Source organism: Propithecus coquereli, unplaced genomic scaffold (assembly GCF_000956105.1).
Source record: "Propithecus coquereli isolate 6110/MARCELLA unplaced genomic scaffold, Pcoq_1.0 Scaffold13, whole genome shotgun sequence".
NCBI classification, from domain to species: domain Eukaryota; kingdom Metazoa; phylum Chordata; class Mammalia; order Primates; family Indriidae; genus Propithecus; species Propithecus coquereli.
The window spans coordinates 6013918-6035298 of NW_012137191.1; the positions used below are offsets into that span (position 1 = coordinate 6013918).

The 21381-nt window shown below is 36.0% G+C and overlaps 1 protein-coding gene and 1 pseudogene across 3 annotated transcripts in view; both read left to right on the top strand.

Annotated features, from left to right (window-relative positions):
* The window catches only part of YAF2 (YY1 associated factor 2), an 83483-nt gene that overhangs the window by 14532 nt on the left and 47570 nt on the right, over positions 1-21381 (top strand). The window contains exon 3 of one of the 3 annotated variants that reach the window (XM_012638501.1): positions 11293-11364. The exons of the other annotated variants lie outside the window; for them this stretch is intronic. Within the exon in view, the coding sequence (XP_012493955.1) occupies positions 11293-11364 (72 nt within the window). The remainder of the gene's footprint in view (positions 1-11292; positions 11365-21381) is intronic. 3 annotated transcript variants of the gene reach the window in all.
* On the top strand, positions 15701-16795 carry LOC105805572 (annotated as a pseudogene).

A 21381-nucleotide genomic window follows, 5' to 3' on the forward strand; every position in this document is an offset into this window, starting at 1 on the left:
GCAACCTCAAACTCCTGGGCTCAAGCAATCCTTCTGCCTCAGCCTTTCAAATAGCTGGGACTACAGGCATGCGCCACCATGCCAGGCTAATTTTTTCTATATATTTTTAGTTGTCCAGCTAATTTCTTTCTGTTTTTAGTAGAGACAGTGTCTCACTCTTGCTCAGGCTGATCTTGAACTCCTGACCTCAAGCGATCCTCCTGCCTCAGCCTCCCAGAGTACTAGGATTCTAGGTGCCTGGCTAGGCTGCATTTTTAAAATAAAGTTTTTGTTGTTGCCATATTGCATGGTTAGTCCACTCATCTGAATTTTTCACCAACTGCACTGGGCTGAATGGAAAAAAACAAATTGTATTGGTAACACCTTGAAATCCACTTTTAGCAGTCTTAATAGCACCTAATACCAAGTCTGTCATTATGGTTTGGGGATTCAATTGAAATCTGTGTTCTTCTGCATAAAGACCTTAGCAAGATAATAGTTCTACCTAACATAATGCAACTATCCTGTGATTGTGATATTTGGGAGTTTAGAAGTTAGGGATTTTAAACTTTAGGGATTTAGACTTTAGGGATTTTTGTTTTTGGAGACTGAGTCTTGCTCTGTTACCCAGGCTGGAGAACCGTGGCCCAATCATAGTTCACTGCAATCTGCAATTCCTGGGCTCAAGCTATTCTCCTGCCTCAGCGTCCTCAGTAGCTGAGACTACAGATGTGCACCACCACACCTGGCTAATTTCTAAAAAATTTTTTTGTAGAGACAAGGACTTACAATATTGCTCAGGCTGGTGTTGAACTCTGGTACTCAAGTGATCCTCTTGCCAGCCACTGTTCCCAGCTAGACTTTAGGGATTTTGTTCTTTCAGGATTTCATCATTTGGGATTATGGTGTTCAGGATTGTGATCCAGACCTGATCTTTCCATATGAATGTGGTTATCAAATTTGGTATTTCCTTGTTGCCAGTTTTTAATAAACTTTACACATTTTTCTATAACATTCCCAGGTAATTCATATTGTAATTGTAATTTTGCCACCTTCCACTTGTATAGGATTTCATTATATTCATATTTTTAGTGCAGGAAAATATACCAAGTTTTATTTTTACAACTACATATTTGTTTTTAATTTTTAGTTGTATTTGGTATGGTAATGTAAAGCAGAAAAAGAAAGAACTGCAATTTTTAAGAGTTCCTGCAATTATGTAGTATAGTGGGTTAAGAATTTGGACTTGAGCCCCACTGTTTGGGTTTGAATGTTGGTTTCACCACTTACTAGCTGTGTGACCTTGTGAAAGTTACTCAACTTTTCAAGCATCAGTTTTTTCATTTGCAAAATTGAGATGATAATACCTACCTCAGGACTGTTGTAAGGATTAAATGAGATAATCCTTATAAAGTACTTGGCACAGTTCCTGGCATATATGGTAAGTCCTCAAGAACTGTTAGCTAAGGCAATCAAATGCACGAGTGGTAATATAATACAAGTCCATGTAGGGGTATAGTAGTCCTTCTTGTCAAACATGTGGGTTCTAGTGTGATAACTAACAAAACCAGAGCATAAAAATAAGTGCTTTCTACTAAAAAAATAACATTTTTCACCAGTTGCTTCAGGGATACTTTGTCTACACACCCTCCTGCCTCCTCTCTCTCCTCTTCCTTTCTTTCCTTCCTTCTGTGTATAAATATGTGTGTGTATGTTTCCTAGGAGCCTGATGTCTACTGTCACATAAACATTTGGGCTTATCAGTAAGTTTTAACATCTAGAAAGTACTTTCATAGTGTAATAGAAATAAGCAGTGTATGTAGACTTAAGAATTGAGCAGTTAAAAGCAGCATTTTTTTACTGTTTGCCATGGTTAAAGAGTACATTTATTTAAAAGATTGGGATTGTCAGAGAATGGTCATGATCTTTTTCAGGCCACCATGCCCTCTTGTATATTATGCGGTTTCTTCTGCCCTGCACTCCCCCATCCTCCACAGTTTCTTTCTTGTTCTTTATAATCACTCAGCCATCATGTCTTTGAAGAAGCATTCTCTTGTAGCTAGGCCAGAATGAATACTCTTTCAATTACAAGCAGTCTCCCAGTTATGGATGACTTGACTTACAGCGTTCTGTACTTATCAATGGGCTCCCAAGGCTCCCCATAAAGATAATTTATAATTAAATAATTAAATTAATAATTTGGGAACTAGGTTCTTCTGGGCATGTAAACAAACTCGCCTGTCATAAGTGGTTCGTTGGCCCAGCATCTTTATGCCCGCGGCTAGTCTCATTCATTGTTTATGTGGTTGCTTACACGCAGCATCACTTTCGTCTTTTTTTACTCAAGTTTATGAGTCTGTTTACCCTCAGGTCCATGCCTCCGAAGAGAAAATCCACTGCAAATCCAGGTGGGCCTGAAGCAAAGAGAAAGGTGAATACAGTGGAAATGAAAGTAGAAATATCAAATAGAAAGTAGAAGTACTAATTAAGCATTTGGAGAAAGGCCAGACACCATCATTTAGGTCTGCATTAGGCTTCAGTCACTCGACTATCAGAGTGGTTATAAAGAATAAAGTGAGACTAATGGAACATGTGAAAGGCAGTGCTCCAGTGAAAGCATCAGTTATTACTAAGCAGCATAGTGGATTAATTATTGAAATGGAAAAGTTATTATTGATTTGGTTACAAGACCAAAATAAGCATAACATTCCTATTAATCTAGCATTGATGCAACACTAGGTGAGTGTTAACTGTTAATATTCTTTTCTGAAATTTCCCCTATCTCCTATCTAAACTTTTTGTATGAGTTTTTTTTGTTCTGTTTGAATGAAAGAACGAGCATAATAGTTTCTGTAACTTATAATGTAGGAGAATTATTATTACAGTATTATACTGTATCATTATTACCACATATGAGCCATTATAGTATTATTATTATTACCATAAATGTGCAGTTTATCAAGAATCTGAGTTACATACAAATCCAACCTAAAAACGTTCTCAGGAACGTATCTTGTCTGTAACCCAGGGATTGCCCATATGCTTAACTCATTCTATGCTAAAAGCGATGATTCTATTTACACAGTATATTGAAAATATTTCGTTTCTCTTTCTCTCTCCTTCCCTGGACTGTTATCCTCCTGAAGGCAGTACTGTTGGCCCAGAATCACTTTTCAGTTTGTTTGTTTATTATCTGTTTATTTATGAATGAACAAATGAGAGAGAGACAGGGTCTTGCTCTGTTGTCCAGATTGGAATGCAGTGACGTGATCATAGCTCACTGCAACCTTGAACTCCTGGGCTCAAGTGATCCTCCTGCCTCAGCTTCCCAAGTAGCTAGGATTATAGGTGCTTGCTACCATGCCCAGCTAATTTTTTTTGTTTTTGTAGGGATGAGGTCTCACCTCATTGCCCAGGTTGCTCTGGAACTCCTGGCCTCAAACAATCTTCCTATCTTGGCCTCCTAAAGTGCTGGGATTACAGGCATGAGCTATTGAACTCAGCGCACATTTCAGTTTACATCCCCTCTTTGACATTTACACTCATACGGTTTTTTGATAATGATTAAATATGATAAAGAGATATAATGAATTTAGCATAGTTCTTTGTTAATAATGATAATTGTAATAATATTAATAAAAATTCGCAAATGCCTCTCACAGCATCTTACATGGGTACTGATAATGCCTATCTGAACTGCAAAGGCTCTTTATCATTTGATTCTGCTGCTGCTTTAAACTATTTTCCACTTTTAAGAAATGTTTATATAATTTTATTACATTTCATAATCCTGTGAGTTAGATGGAGTATGTTTCATTTTGTCCATTTTACTGGGTAAAAGAACTTATGTTGGTCTAAATTATCCGTTCAACTTTTCCATCAGTTTTTTAAAAGTTTTCTTATAGCATCAATACAATGTATGATTGAAACCACAGCCGATAGCATTTTATTCTGTCTTACATCATGCCTACTTATTTGTTGAATCTTAACTAGAGGCAGCGAAACCATTTAGTGGAAGCCATTGCAGTTGTCTAGACAAGAGACAAGAGTGGCCTGAACAAGGATAAAAGCTAGTGGGGAAAGAAATGAATGGATTTTAGATGTACTTAGGAGAAAATTTATAGGACTTGATGGTCGATTTGATATGGTTGTGGAGGGGAGGAAGTTGAGTTGTAGTGAGGGATGAATCCCAGGGTTCTGGCTTAATTACGCAGCTGAGTGAAAGGTGGTACTTCTCACTGAGATAGCAAACAGGAGGAAGGACAGGTGTGGGGGAAGGTAATAGTTCACTTTTAGATTTGTTGAATTTCAGGTGCCTGGGGGAAATCTGAGAGGGACAATCTATGAAGCAGTTGGATATATAGGGTAAAGCTTAGGAAAGAGGACAGGGCTATAAATACATATTTGGTAGTGATCAGCATATATGATTGCATTGAAGCCAGGAGAGTGGGTAAGACTGATCAGGGAGAAAAATAGATTGTGCACCAATGAGAAAAGATACCTAGGATAGACTTTTCAGAAACATCATTATTTTTTTGTAGTGAAAGAAGAGCATCTCACAAAGAAGAAGAAAGAAATAGAGAAGGAAAAAAAAAAATCAATGGGGAGTAAGAAACCCAGGAAAGTGTAATGTTATAGAAACAGGGAAGAGGATATTTTCGAAAGGAGGGGGTTGTTTAGCCATGTGAGATGACCTTTATTTTCATCAGACAGAATCTTAATTTTTCCTGGTAACATTTCTTTTAATAAGTATGGCATTTACATTTATATTTTAAGTAGTAACAAGATAATAATCCTGCATAGTGCTTGTCCTCAGTGTTTCATGTTAATTACAATAGTGCTGAATTGTATCTATAGGTTAAATAAAGGAGGCTAAATATTGGTAGGTAGGAATCTGAGTAGAATTGTTAGTAACTAATTTTGTTTCCCAAGGATATAATTAATCTGCTAATATCTATCATTAAGCCTATGCTTCTAAAGGTGACTCTTGATTGTTACTACAGAATATAATAGAATTAATTTAAAAACCCCAAAGCATTGCGTCCATTTTGGTGTCAAGAATTTTTTAAGGGCCGGGCGTGGTGGCTCACGCCTGTAATCCTACCACTCTGGGAGGCTGAGGTGGGAGGATCACTTGAGATCAGTAGTTCGAGACCAGCCTGAGCAAGAGTGAGACCCCGTCTCTACTAAAAATAGAAAGAAATTAGCTGAACAACTAAAAATATATATAAAAAATTAGCCGGGCATGGTGGCGCATGCCTGTAGTCCCAGCTACTCGGGAGGCTGAGGCAGGAGGATCGCTTGAGCCCAGGATTTTGAGGTTGCTGTGAGCTAGGCTGACACCACGGCACTCTAGCCTGGGCAACAGAGTGAGACTCTGTCTCAAAAAAAAAAAAAAAAAAAATTTTTTAAGTGGTAAGTAAATATACAGTAACATTGAAAACACTTAGAAAATTGCATAGTTTATTGTGAGGGAGCACGTATGATTTGAAGAAACTCCTGTCTTCTGTTTTTAGGAGGAATGAATTATAGCACTCTTTATTGATCAGTTACCGAAGCAAGTCACAGCACTTTTTCTAAAACTGTTTGTTCTATAAAGTAATAGATATCTCTGAAGTATACTGGATTCAATACGATTTATGATGCTTAAAGATTCAGGTTTTATGAGTGCTGAATAATAAAGTTATTTAGAACATAGGTGGTATAAGAAGGGAATAACTAAGACTGTAGAACTGAAAATTAGTGGCTTTCAAATTTCAAAAATACTTTACTCATTAAACAAACATTTAAATGTTACTATGCGGCAGGTTCTGGACTAGGTAATGGAGTTACAAAGGAGAACTGGACACATTCTTACCCTTGTGGAATTTAAGTTTCAAAACAAAGAATACAAGTTAAATCATTGCACATTGTGATAACAAGGGCAATGGTTTGAAATTGGTAGACAGGGGAGGCTTCTCTAAGTGGTGGCATTTAAACTGAAAGCTGAAGGATGAGAGAGGAGGTATTCATGAAAGAGTTATGGTTAACAAATTTAAAGTCCTTTCTGTAGGAAAGAGTTTGTTTTACATTGAGCAAAGACCTAGGGTGTGGTGAGGCAGGAGGTGAGTGGCATCAGGTGAAGCTGGAGAAGTATGCAAAGTACCCAGATCACAATTTAGTCATAAATGAGAAGACATTTAGATTTTATTGGAAGTGTAATGAGAAGTCACTGCATAGGTTTAAATATGGAAGTGCTGTGTGGCTACTGTAAGGAGAATAGAATGGCAGGATGTAAGAGTAGAAACAGGCTATTCCTTTACTTAAGTGAAAGATAATGGGACATTAATATTTTGAGATTAACTCAATGAGTTTGTATTGTACTGTTATTGATACCTTGATATATTTTTCCATGAAATTATTAATGACCTTTTCCAGGAAAAAGGTCATTAATATACATGCAATGAAGACATTTAAAAGTGTGGCATTTCAGTACTTATGGTTTTATATGCACTTTTAAGGTGATAATGAAATTAATATTTTAAAGTAGGATGATTTGCGTGAGCATGGTGAAATGTAACAAGAATTGCTATTTATTCGTTGGAAATAAAAAAGGAGTAACTTTCCCTTCAAAGGAAGGAAAATGAGACATTCGTAGCCACTCTTCAGTTGTTTTGTAACTATAACTATTGATTTGAGACTATATTGAAATTTATTATGTTGAAAAAGTTCGCTATTGTTTTACAAAATCAGTTATACACAGAAAATATATACTTGTACTTTAGAGACGGTTATTAAGAATTGATTTGAAAACTAATGCAGAGCTTCAGAATCTGGTCAGATTAATTTTAATATTATAATTATTGCTCTTTTTCTCATCTTTTTGCTCACAAGGCTGCAAAGTATCAGCCAGAGCTGCAGTCATTTTAGGACTCAACTGAGGAAGGAGCCCCTTGGAAGCTCACTCCTATGGTTGTCAGCAGGCCTTAGAACACCTGGTTCCAAGTTATTCATGTAGCTGTTGTCAGGCCTCAGGCCTCAGGCCTCTGGTTGTTTAGTGATAGCAGTTGTTTGTCCCCTGGGCCTTTTCTATAAGGCCACTCAGAACATGGCAGTTTGCTCGCTCCAAAGCAAGATATCTGAAAGACAATGAGAGAAAGCCCCTAAAATAGAAGCCACAGTCTTTTTATAACCTACTTTTGGAAGTGATATCCCATTACTTCTGCCTTGGAACTGAGTCACTAAATCCAGCCTGTACTCAGGGGGAGGAGATTATACAAGTGCCTGAATACCAGGAGGTGGGATCATCATGGACCATTTCAGAGTTTGTCCACCACACTATCCTTTAAAGTTTAAAACTCTTTTTTTGTTGTTGCAGAAAGGGAAGCTTATGGGGGAAACCCAAAATGTAAAATAGATAAAAGGGAAGCTGTTCTGACTAGAGCAGGGTTTCTAGGGAACTAGAGCTTACCTGCTTAGCATCCTTCACCTTCAGCTTTCACAACCATTTGAATATAAGTTTGTTGACCATGAAATGTCATTCAAGAACATGAATGTATACTGTTTTTCTCATATTTTCATTTTAGCGTTTGTCAGCAGTTAGATTCTAAGATTCTAGCTATCAAAGTCAGGCATTGGAACATGGCAAACGACTTGTGTAATGTTTCTGACAACTTTCAAAGTCTAAGTAGCTTCCTTTATTAAAGTAAATCTAGTTATAATGGCTTATTATGATATTAACAGATTTAATTTATATATTGGTATGATAATGGTGGTGGTTTACTTTATAACTACTGTATAGAATATTTCATTAACTATTTCCAAACCATATGTATTTTTAAAATATCATGAGTGTATAGTGGTATTGCAATTCAATTCTAACATTAATGTGTTCTTGTAGCTCTTTTTTGCTGCAAACCATGATTCCTAATGTCATTAACATATGTTACTTATTTTCTTTATCTTTAATATGAAGAATATAGTTTCAAAATAATATTACAAATATTACTATAAACAATAAACCTGAGTAAAGTTTAGAATTTTTTAATCGTTCTTTTAGTCCTTAGATTAAATTCCACTAAAGATGTACAAAGTCGTTTGAAAGTCGTTTGAAAATAATCCCTTTCTGGGTGGTTATGTTAATATTAAATAGTTTGATAAATGGCTAGATTCTGGGCTTTGTTTCCAAGTGCTTTACCTTAATTAATTTAATTCTTATTACAACTACCTTGTAAAGTATGTTCTGTTATTACCTGATTTTACAAGTGAACGTAGTTTTTGCCATGTTGATTTTAGACTAATTTGGCTTAACAGAAAACAGAACTATTTTTGTTTGTTTCTCTGTGGGTTGTTGTAGGAGCAAATTGTGGATAAAACTGAGCAAAAGAAAATTTTGATTAGGAAATGATATGGTATTTATAATTTGGGGACCCTGAAGGAAGTATAATTGTACCATGGGACTGAAAAAGAGGTTAATAAGGCACAGTAAATTCAATAAATTTTTGTCAAATTTGTTAAAAAAAAAAAAAAGAAAGAAAGATGAAATAGCAGTTTCTGTTTATACCTACTGTGCCCTATAAAGCTTTTCCACTTTGGAAGATAGTGACAGGGAGGGTCTAGCCAGGAAAATCCAGATAATTGAAGATTCTATACTTTACCTAGACTATATGATGAGCTGTTTAAGGAAGAAAAAAGAAGACAGTTTCTGTAAATAACATTACTTAATAGGTAAGTTGATAATTCATTTTTGACCTTAGTTTGGTTAAAATTGAGGTTCAACTCAATTTTATATATCTCTGTAAATACATACTGATGTATGTATTATATGTGTTTAATACATACATAATATTTTACATATGAACCATTAATAATGTCACTTAAATATATGCGAATATGTGTATAATGTTAAAATTTGTTATACTATCACAGGATTTCAAATCCAGAATTTACCATGAAGAACAAATTTCTATGACGTTAGACTTTTAAATCCTTTTTTTTTTTTTTTTTTTTTTTGAAAGAGTCTCACTCTGTTGCCCGGGCTAGAGTGAGTGCCGTGGTGTCAGCCTAGCTCACAGCAACCTCAGACTCCTGGGCTCAAGCGATCCTTCTGCCTCAGTCTCCCAAGTAGCTGGGACTACAGGCATGCGCCACCATGCCCAGCTAATTTTTTCTATATATTTTGAGTTGTCCGATTAATTTCTTTCTATTTTTAGTAGAGACGGGGTCTCGCTCTTGCTCAGGCTGGTTTCGAACTCCTGAGCTCAAACAATCCGCCTGCCTCAGCCTCCCAGAGAGCTAGGATTACAGGCGTGAGCCACCGCGCCCAGCCCCTAGAATTTTAAATCTTAATTAAAAAATAGAAAATAACGTATCTGGAATCATCAAAACCAGTTTGAATTTAACTTGTTTCTAGCCAAAATATAATGTCCAAACCAGGGATTGGTAATGGAAGTGAAAATTAGCTACCACCTTTTATTCTAAGCAGTTTTCTCGTAAGTTCAGATTGATTTTATGGAGTAGCTTTTTCATTAGTGAAATGTTTGATGCAGTTCTTGATTACTAAGGAGTGGCTTTTTGTGGATGAGCATTATAATTATTAGAGCTCACATTAAATACTTTTGAATAGAACATCCTAATCTCTGGAATTTCTTTTCTAAGCTATTCTGATAAAATCCATCTTAGTTGAGTTTATGGAATGATAACAACAAAATGTAGCTTTCAGTGCCAGCCTCTAGGTTATCTTAAAATATTTTCAAGATATTTGAATTGATTCTATTTTAACTTTATAAAATCAAGACTAAATTGAGACTACATTTGCTGTAAATAAAATTGGAACAATAATTTAATTCTTAATGTCATCTTTCATACTTGCTTATACTATTAGGGTAGAATATTTGGATTACTGCTCCTGTATTGATTTTATCACTATAAACATGTAAGACCTAACATATTTATTACTATTATATTTTAAAACTCAGACTTACAGAGAAATGGATATAATTTACCCAACGCAATTTGTATCTTAAAATTAAGTAGGAATCTAGCAAAAATCTTGACAGATGTTTTGTTAGCCTTTACTGAATACAAATATCGTATAAGAAGATTGAAGTGTGAGATTTTCATTAGAATTACATTTTGAATTTGTTTTTGTAGAATAATGATTCTATAGACCATTTTATCCTATTGACTCTTAAAACAAGGGAAAAGCCATACACTTTCTTTGTTTCCATAGAATGAAGTATGATGAAACCATAAATTTCTTGAAGGTAGAGAGGGTGATTAATTAACAGCATAATGGTAAAAGGGGTATTGAAACTTACCTGTATCTAGTACCTACTATTGTAGGTGCTAGGGTTCAAAGACATCACTGCTGTCTTCAAAATGAGCATGATTAATAAGTATTGAGTTAAAGGTAATAAAATATCTTTATGTGAGCTTGAGGATAAAATTCTGTTAAGGGCTTTCTTTTGATTAGAAATAGTATCTTTTTTAAACGATAGGTCCATTATTAGCCAACTATTTTAAAAGTTTATCAAAAATTTACTATACTGCTTTCTTTTATACAAGTATTTAAATTAAAATCAGCATTATTATTTATTAGCAGCTGGCTTATTTTGTGTGGTTTGTTAATAGGTGACAAATGGTTTTTTTAAAGACTTATTGAGTGATAAATAGGAATTGTATTGATGCTGTTTATCTAAATTCCAGTAGATTGTTAATCTACAGTGGTGGCTTCTATACTAAAATTAAGTGACTGTTAAAAGCAATGGCTAGTTAAGAAGTGGCACGAGCCAAGTGCCCATGGTGTGCGTCTGTAGTCCCAGCTACTCAGGAGGCTGAGGGTGGAGGATTGCTTGCTTTTAGGAGTTTGAGTCCAGCCTAGGCAACAGAGAGACCCCTTCCTTAAAAACAAAAAAAAAGAAAGAAAGAAAAAGAAAATATAGCAGATTTTGATCAACTAATTATTTTTGTACTAATATTAAAAAGTAACAGTAGTGTTTCATTGAAATAGAACAGTCTGATAGCTGATATTTTTATATATTAAAATATAGCTGCCATTAGAGTAGACATTTAAAATGAAACTATACAAATCATTTTCTTTGTGTTTCTGATAAAGTCAGAAGTTTCTGTTAACATACGGTTAGCAAATTGTTTTCTTATTTACTTTGATGTATTCATATGTAGTTATTTGGTGAATTTACAACCTTTTCGCCTGTAGTTCTATGTGTAATAATAATCTCAAATAAAATTAAATAATCTTCTTATTCTGATAGAGAAGAAAAAGCTGGATCACTTACCAGTAACTGGAGTTCTCCTATTGGGTAATCTCCACAGATCCACATTCTTTGAAGTTATTGTGAATGCCTCGAGGACCAAGGAACCGTTGAAATTTCCAATTTCAGGAAGGTAAGCAAGTGCACTGAAGCATGTCTCTAGCATCTCTCAAATCCTCTCCCCCAACTTTCTTACATAAACATGTGTACTGCATGCCCCCTCAGTTCCAGTGGATGCCCGTCAGGAAGATTCTCATGCTGGACAGAAGGGCAAGAGAGGTGGATCTGTGAGGGAAAAGACCCAATAGGATAACTCAAGTTACTGGTAAGTAATCTGGTTTTCACAGACTTGAGATTTTTTTCCTCAAATTTCTTCTCCTTAGAAGGAGTTTGTTTAATTACAAAGAAAGGAAGTTGTTTGGGAGAACAACTTTGTGTGTTTGATACAGATTATGGAAATTATTGTGTGGACAGTAAATACAGAGCTGTTAAAGGGTATATGAATAAAAAGTATGACATTAATGTTAAGTATTATTTACATAATAGCTGTTTCTAAAATATTATGTGTTTCCAGGCTTTTGATAAATAGTGTAATACTATTAAAGCAATATAGAAAAGCTTTATGTTGAATTCTCTTATAAATTTCCTTATTTACGATGTTGCTTTTAGTTAAGTAAATACTTGTACTGTAAAATTTATGCACATGCCAAATTTGAAGTTCTTTTGGCACGCTGGTGCTGAACAGCAAGAATAGTTTTATATTTATTGACTAGTACTTTTTAGTGACATAGTTTTCAATGTACCTTTTTTTTTTTTTTTTTTTTTTGAGACAGAGTCTCACTATGTTGCACGGGCTAGAGTGAGTGCTGTGGCGTCAGCCTAGCTCACAGCAACCTCAAACTCCTGGGCTCAAGCAATCCTCCTGCCTCAGCCTCCCGAGTAGCTGGGACTACAGGCATGCGCCACCATGCCCGGCTAATTTTTTCTATATATTTTTAGTTGTCCAATTAATTTCTTTGTATTTTTAGTAGAGACAGGGTCTTGCTCTTGCTCAGGCTGGTTTCGAACTCATGAGCTCAAACAATCCGCCTGCCTCGGCCTCCCAGAGAGCTAGGATTACAGACGTGAGCCACCGCGCCTGGCCTCAATGTACCTTTTAACTTCATTGAAAGTATATTTGAAAAATAATTTAGGGTATATTGCAATTATATTTACCACTTGTTCTTAAATAAAGGGCTTATTGATGTGAAGTATGGCAGAACTGGTTCAGTTTGAGCTCTCTGATTCCTCAGGTACCAGATAATTTATTGAGTTGGCATGTCAGTGTTAGCGTTTCTTGCTTCTCCTTTCTCTCTTACTCATTCCGCATTATTACCTGGTTATTATTTCTAAAATGGCATTTGTAGCACATAGAGCCTGTGGTGGTGCCCTGTTACAACTGTTTTATAAAATTTTCATCCATTTGCTGGGTGCTTAAGGCCTCATAATCCAATCCCATCCTGTTTATCTAGGCTTAATTTCTTCTGGTATCAACCTGGGTAGTTGTCATATTTATGCTTGGTTTGTGCTTTTCCATTTTCTTCAAATGGCTTTCTCTCCATTTTGCTTTTCTGTGCTTGAAAGTTGAAGTAAGTCTCACACTCCTTGTATCAATCCTTTTATAGTAAGATTGTATTAATTCGTGGAATATACTTAGTACAGTGCCTTACATAGTTAATACTCTTGTTAGCTAGTATTTAGCTATAGATTGATCTTAAACATTCTGTGGTTATAGTTATTCTGTATGACACAGTTACTTAGCCCTTAAATATTAGCTTCAGGTTGTATTGCTATTTTGTTTTTAATATAAAATTTAAATTGGGTTGTATGTTCTTTGAGAACAGGGGTAAAATTTTATAGTTTTTTTTCTTTCCTAGTTCCTAACGTCGGTGAGTAAGATTTAATTGTACTCACTGAAAAATGATTTTTTTATACAGATTCATGAATATACTTAACAGTTTTTTCATGTACAAAACAGGTTCATTTGCCTCATCAATCCTATTTGTACTTTTTTTTTTTCCTTAAAAACAACAAATTTTTTCCTTTAAAAACTACTACAGTGAAATTCTAATTGTTGAGTATAACATTAATTTCTCTTGTGGCACATAGTAAAGAGAATGTATAGTTTTGAAAATGTTAATTAGAGTGACTTTAAGACTGCTATATAGTATTAGAAAACAAACTGGAAATTCAGTATACTGGATTTTGAGGTTTAAATATCTTAGAAGATTATTCCTTGGTTTCAGAAATGCTTGTTTTAATAATACCTATCAGATAAGCAGTAAAGTAAATCTTATTTCAAGGTCATTGAAGGAAGGAAATGCCCTTTGACAAATTGAGTATCATTTCTCAGTAATTACCAGAGGACCAATTTAGATCCTATCATTAGACAAGCTGAGATAAAGAACATTTAGATGACTTACATACTAGTTTTGAATCTGCTACTGAATGTCTATGTAAGATTCTATTCAATCTCATAGTTTTCTTCAGTGTGATAATGATATGATGGTTATATTGACAGTGCTTTAAATATGCCAAAATGTTTAAGTATCATGATAGGTTCAGGAATGGTTTAGAAAAAAAGTACGTGGATATTTGGGTGTGGTGTATATATGCATATGTAGAGAGAGAAAGAGAGAGAGATAAGACAAAAATGTTAAATGTTAATGATTTTGAATCTAGGTGAAAGGTATGTGGGTATTCTTTGTACTTTGAACTTTTCTGTGGCTTTGAAATTAAAAAAAGAAGTTAAGGAGAAAATATTTTAAAAAGAACTTCATTGTGCTTCAGTTTCTATCATTCTAAAATGGAAATAATAGAACTTGTTCTTTCCATGCCTTGATACAGGTAGGCACAGTGGGATAACATTTGGCAGAATAACAGCCAAGAGAGCTCTTAAGAAGTAATTTTTTTTGTTATTAAATAAGAGCTTTATTTATTATTTTTTTTTTTGAGACAGAGTCTTACTGTGTTGCCTGGGCTAGAGTGCTGTGGCGTCATCTTAGCTCACAGCAACCTCAAACTCCTGGGCTCAAGCGATCCTCCTGCCTCAGCCTCCCGAGTAGCTGGGACTACAGGCATGCTGCCACCATGCCCGGCTAGTTTTTTCTATATATTTTTAGTTGTCCAATTAATTTCTTTCTATTTTTAGTAGAGACGGGGTCTTGCTCAGGCTGGTTTCGAACTCTTGAGCTCAAACAATCCGCCCGCCTCGGCCTCCCAGAGTGCTAGGATTACAGGCGTGAGCCACCGCGCCTGGGCCTAAATAAGAGCTTTATAATGGAGAACTTTTCAAAGAACATTTTACCTAAAAGTATTTTAGATTAAAATGGACATCTGTTCCCTTTTTAAAATTAAGAACCTATTTCATTATAGTTTAACAAGAACAATGATTTAAGAAACAATAAATATGTATATAGATATGTAAAGTGACCAATTGAAATCTTTTTTTTGGTGGGGTTGTAGGGTCTCACTCTGTCGCCCAGGCTGGAGTACAATGGCACAATCATAGCTCACTGCAGCCTTGAACTCCTGGGCTCAAGCAATGCTCCTGACTCAGCCTCATGAGTAGCTCAGACTACAGGCTTGTGTTACCACACCCAGCTAATTAAAAACAATTTTTTTTTTGTTTTTTTTTTAGAGATTTTGGGGGTGGGTCTCACTATGTTGCCTGGACTGGTCTGGAACTCGTGGCCTCAAGTGATTCTCCTGCCTTGGCCTTCCAAAGTGCTAGGATTCCAAGCATGAGCCACTGTACCTGGCCTCCAATTGAAATCTTGAAAATGAAAAACATAACTAATTATTAAATAACTCAATAAATGGACAGAATAGCAGATTAGACACAGCTGAAGAGAGAAGCTGTTAATTTGAAGATAGAATGGAGAACTCTGCTATAACGCCACAGGGAGATAAAGAGATGAAAAGTATGAAAGAAAAGCTGACGCCTTAGAGGGTAGATTGAGAAGTTCCAACATATGTCTAATTGGAGTTTCAGAAGATAAAATAAATACAGAGAATGGTGGAGAAGCAATATTAAAAAATGATTAAGAATTTTCAAGAATTAAAGTAGAAATTATAAAATAATTAGAAGTGAATCCCAACAAAAGAATTGTATCAAAACTTGAGGGATGCAAGGAAAATGGTACTTAGGGGTAAATTTATAACCTTAAATGCATGTATTAGATTGAAAGAGTGAAAATAAATCAGTTAGCTATTCAACTGAAAAAACTAAGCAAAAAGGAAATAATAAAACCAAAGAAAGAGGAAATAATAAAAATAAAAATAGCATTTGAATTAGAAAATAATCATCAAAAATAAAAACAATGTAATGATCAGTCAAATCAAAGCTAGTTTTTCCAGTCAATTCTACTCATCAAAAAAAAACCAGATGGATTTCACCAGGCCGCCGGCTTAGGGCACCTTTCTACCCCATGGTGGGACACCTGGCTTCAGATTTTACCTTCTCACTCCTGCCAGGTGATGGGCCAGGAGGGCCGGAGCCGGGCTGGGTTAATCCTAGGACCTGGCTAAGCTCCCAAGGCCCTCCCAGAGGGCCAAGAATCAGGCCAGCAGTTGGGTCAGGCTCTGAGATATGGGGGATTCCTCCGCGCCCCTCACCGTATGTGTTCTGTGGAGGGATGTCGTGCCGTGTTCCTCAGGAGGCCTGGAGACCTCTCAGCCCAAGGGTGAGGCAGGAGCTGGAGTGGAGAGCAACTCAGAGGGGCCTCCTCCCAGCCCTGCACTGCCCCCGCCTAGTGCTATGTAGTTGGAGAAGGAGAAGCTGGAGCAAAAACCCTGAAGAGTTCCAGGACATCAAAGCTCTGCAGAAAGAACTCAAGCAATTTGCCAAGCTCCTCAAACAGAAGAGGATCACACTGGGATATACCCAGGCTGATGTGGGGTTCACCCTGGGGCTTCTCTTTGGGAGAGTGTTTAGCCAAACACCCATCTGCCGTTTGGAGGCTCCGCAGCTATTTCAAGAACATGTGTAAGCTGGCCCCCGCTGCAGAAGTGGCTGGAGGAAGCTGACAACAATGAAAATCTTCAGGAGATAAGCAAAGCAGAGACCCTCGTGCAGGCTGGAAAGAGAAAGAGAACAAGTATCAGAAAGAGAACAGGTATCAAGAACCGAATGAGAGGCAACCTAAGAACTTGTTTCTGCAGTGCCCAAAACCTACGCTGCAGCAGATCAGCCACATCTGCCAGCAGCTTGGGCTGGAGGATGTGGCACGAGTGTAGTTCTGTAACCAGCGCCAAAAGGACAAGTGATCAAGCAATGATTATTCAGAATCGGAGGAGTTTGAGGGTGCTGGGTCTCCTTTCTCAGGGGGACCAGTGTTCTTTTCTATGGCCCTGGGACCCCATTTCTGTACCCCAGGCTATGGGAGCCCTCACTTCACCACACTGTACTCTTCTGTCCCTTTCCCCCTGTCTCTGTCACCACTCTGGGGTCTCCCATGCATTCAAACTGAGGTGCCTGCCCTTCTAGGAATGGAGGGGCATGGAAAGTGGAGAAGCATGGAAAGGAGAACCTGAAGTTTGTACCAGGGCTTTTGGGATTAAGTTCTTCAGTCACCAAGGAAGGAATTGGGAACACAAAGGGTGGGGGCAGGGAGTTTTGGGGGAGCTGGTTGAAAGGAAGGTGAAGTTCAGTGATGCTCTTGATCTTAATCCTTACATCACTGATCACTTTGTTCTTAAATAAAGAAGCCTAGGACACAGTAGAAAAACAAACAAACCCAGATGACACAAATAGTAAAATCTTAAAATGGGATATAACTACAAATACAGTAGTGATTTTAAAAATTACAAAAAATTGAAGCTGTGGTAAATTTCCCCAAGAGGAATAGATTTTTTTTTAAAAAAATAACAACTTTATGGGAGGCAGAAGTGGAAGGATCACTTGTGGCCAGGAGTTTAATACCAGCCCAGGCAACATAGCAAGCCGTAGTCTCTACAAAAAATAAAAAAATTAGCTGTGCATGGTGGCACATGCCTATAGCTGGAGCTACTCGGGAGGCTGAGGCAGGAGTATCGCTTGAGCTCAGGAGTTGGAGGTTACAGTGAGCTGCTATTGCACCACTGCACTCCAGCCTGGGCAACAATGGGACCCTGTCTCAGATAAATACAAAGAGAGAAAGAAAGAAATGCTTTACTGAGATCCAATTCACATACCATACCATTTACCCAGTTAAAATGTGTAATTTAGTAGGTTTTAGTGTTTTTACAGAGTTGTGCAGTGATTACCACAGTTAATTTTAGAACATTTCATCTCCCCCAAACCTTCTAGCCTTAGGTAGCTACTAATCTATTTCTATAGATTTACAGGCTCTGGACATAGGTGGAATCATATAATATGTCGCCTTTTGTACTAGGTTTCTTTCACTTAGCATAATGCTTCTAAGGTCCATCCACATTGTAGCATGTATCAGTACATTCCATTCCTTTTCATGACCGAATAATATATCACTGTATGTTGGTAAATCATATTTTTTTCCATTTATTGGATATTTGGATTGTTTTTCACTTTTTGGCTATTACAAATAGTCCTGCTATGAACAATTTGTGTACAAATTCTTGTGTGGACATATGTTTTCATTTCTTTTGAGTACAGTCATCCTTCAGTATCCATGGGGGATTGTGTCCAGGACCTCCTGAGGATACCCAAATCTGCAGCTGTTCAAGACCCTGATATAAAATGGCATAGTATTTGCATATAACCTATACACATTCTCCCATATACTTTAAATCATCTCTAGATTACTTATAATACCTAATACAATGTAAATGCTATATAAATACTTGTTATATTGTTTAGGGAATAATGACAAGGGAAAAAATTTATGCATGTTCTGTACAGATGGGAGTTTTTCCCTCAAGTATTTTTGATTTATAACTCATTGAATCCATGCATATGGAGGGCCAACTGTACATACCTGGAAGTGGAGTTCTGGGTCCTGTGGTAACTCTGGGTTTAACCTTTTTGAAGAACTGTCAGACTGTTTTCCAAAGTGACTGCTCCATTTTACTTTCCTACCAGCAATGTATGAGGGTTCCAGTTTTTCCATACCCTCATTTGATTTTCATTTTCTGTCTTTTAAATTATTGCCATGTTAGTTTGTATGAAATGGTATCAGAAGGAATAGTTTTATGGTGATATTTGTATTTGTAATTTCAGATACACTTTGGGGGAACAGATAATCCCAATCTTACATAAATTGACTCAGAGAACAGCAAAAAAGAGAAAACTACCCTGCCTGTTTATCAGGAAAGTTTAGCCTTGAAGCCTACAATGAAAAGAATATACAAGGGAAAATATATTACATTCAATCTTATTTATGAACATAGGCATAAAAATTTTAATCAGCTTAGGAATGTAAGGATAGTTCAGTATGTGAAAATAGTATCGATGTAATTTATAAGAAAATTTAGGAAAAAACATCTAGATAGATTTAGCAAAAATATATGTTAAAACTCAGTGCTATTAAAGTTAGGGGAAAAAAGCAATACCTCTTAACCTATGAAGAGAAGTGAACTTTTCAAAGACTGTCTTTCAAATGCTGTCTTTCAAACAGCAGGCATCATGCTTAAATAGTGAAATCTTAGAAACATTCTCATTAATATCAAGAGTAAGAGAAATATTTCTCTGGCAAAAAAGAAATAAAATCCAAAAGGGTTGGAAAGAAAGAGATGAGCATCTCCCTAGAAAATATAAAAGAAATGAATATACTGTTTGTATTAATAAGAAAATTTAATGTTACTGGATACAATGGCATCATTCAAATCGGCAACAGCCAATTAGAAAACAAAAAGATCTTCTTTATAGGAAATTCTAAAGTACCCAAAATTTTATTGAAGGACATAAAATTAGACATGAATAAAAGATAGGATATACTATATTTATGGGTGCGAAGTTTATTTAAAATTTATTTAGTAATAAATATTACTAAAAAGTTACTTCTTTGTGAATTATATGTAGTTTCAGACAAAAATCCCAAGGGGAATTTTTTCGGAAAATGATCTTCATGTGCAAAAGTAAATGTCTAAGAATAAAGAGAATAACAAGACATTTCTGGGCCAGGCGCGGTGGCTCATGCCTGTAATCCTAACACTCTGGGAGGCCGAGGGGGGCGGATTGTTTGAGCTCAAGAGTTCCAGACCAGCCTGAGCAAGAGCGAGACCCCGTCTCTACTAAAAATAGAAAGAAATTAATTGGACAACTAAAAATATATAGAAAAAATTAACTGGGCATGGTGGCGCATGCCTGTAGTCCCAGCTACTCGGGAGGCTGAGGCAGGAGGATCACTTGAGCCCAGGAGTTTGAGGTTGCTGTGAGCTAGGCTAAGGCCATGGCACTCAGTCTAGCGAGGGAAACAGAGCACGACTCTGTCTCAAAAACAAACAAACAAAAAAAAAAACAAGACATTTCTGGAAGGAAGAAGAAAAAGAATGAGTAGAAACTTCTCCTGTTGGCTACCAAGACTAATTTAAAAATTATGATAGTTAGAATAGAACACTATGTAGCAATGAAAAAGAATAAACTACTCCACACATGTGATGAATTTCCCAGACTTAATGTTGAGCAAAAGAAGTGAGACACAAAAGGTTACATTTTCCTATATAGGGAGCTCAAAACCAGAACTAATCTGTAGTATTGGAGATTGGACAGTGATTATCTTGGAAGCATGGTACTGGTTGAAAAGGGTCATGAGGGAGCCTTCTGAAGCATGAGGAATGTTAATATCTTTCTGACTTCTCAGGGGAATTAAAATAGTTAATGCTTATAAAGTGCTTAGAATAATACCTGGCCATAGAAAGTACAATTTGTTTCTTAAAATAATCATTAATGATAATAATCTAAATATAAATCCAGGAAATCGTAGTTGGATCACACAGGGGTATATGTGTTTAAAAATCAAGCTGTGTACTAGTATTTGTATGCTTTATGTATGTTATACTTCAACAAAAAAAAAATAAAACAACATTATGACATTTGAAGTAGTGTAGTATTAGTACAGAAAAATATATTAACATGACAACAGAGAGTTTAGAAATGGATCCGTAAATATTCAGAAAACTGGTAAATGCTAGAGATGGCATTTCCTGTCAGTAGAGAAAGAAAAAATGGACTGTTGAATTGGTTTTCTATATGGGAGGAAAATTAGATCTCTTCTTCAAACCATATCCAAAAATAAATTCCAGTTGAATTAAGCAATAAACATGAAAACCATTTTTGAAAAAGAGTAAAATATAGAATGTACAGCTTTAGGATATGGAAGGTCGTCTTTAACAAGTCAGGAAAAGAAGACTGAGCCATCAAGAATAAAGACATCGAGGACAAATGATTTTACTGCCTCCAAAAGAAAAACTTAGGTTTAACAAAAGACATCATAAACGAAACTAAAAGATAAGTGGCATGCCTGGGAGGAGATATATGCAGTGTCTTTAATACCTAGTGGGTTTGTATCCAGGCTATATCAAGATCAAAGGAATAAGACAGATGTTACAAATAAAATGAGCAATAGATATAAAGATAACTCCCAGCAAAGAAAACTAGAAGTTGGAATGGCTAATGAATTGAAAAGATGCTTAGTCTCATTTGTAGGGAAATGCAATTTAAAACTTAGGAGCTATCCATTTTTACCCATTAGATTATAAAGCTCAGAATGGGGTAAATGTTATGTGGTTGAAAATGTGCATACTCTGCTGTCCAGCCAATTAATTACTATTCAAGGTATTAGTCTAGAGAAACTTGCACATTGCCCAAGGAGATTTTTACATGAATATTCATTTGGGAAAAAAATCTAAATGTTTTCAGTAGGAAGACATGGATAAATAAAATGTAGAATAGTTACATAATGGAGAATTTCCTGGATTTATGTTTAGATTATTATCATTAATGATTATTTAATTTAAGGAACAAATTATATTTTCTATGGCTAGGTATTATTCTAAGCACTTTATGAACATTAACTATTTTAATCTTCATGAGAACTCAGAAATAGGTACGTCATTGTCTTCATTTTACATACGGGAATCCTGAGCATAGAGGGGTAAATAACCTATCCACTGTCATAGCTAGTAAATAATAACAGAGCTGCCATTTGAAGGT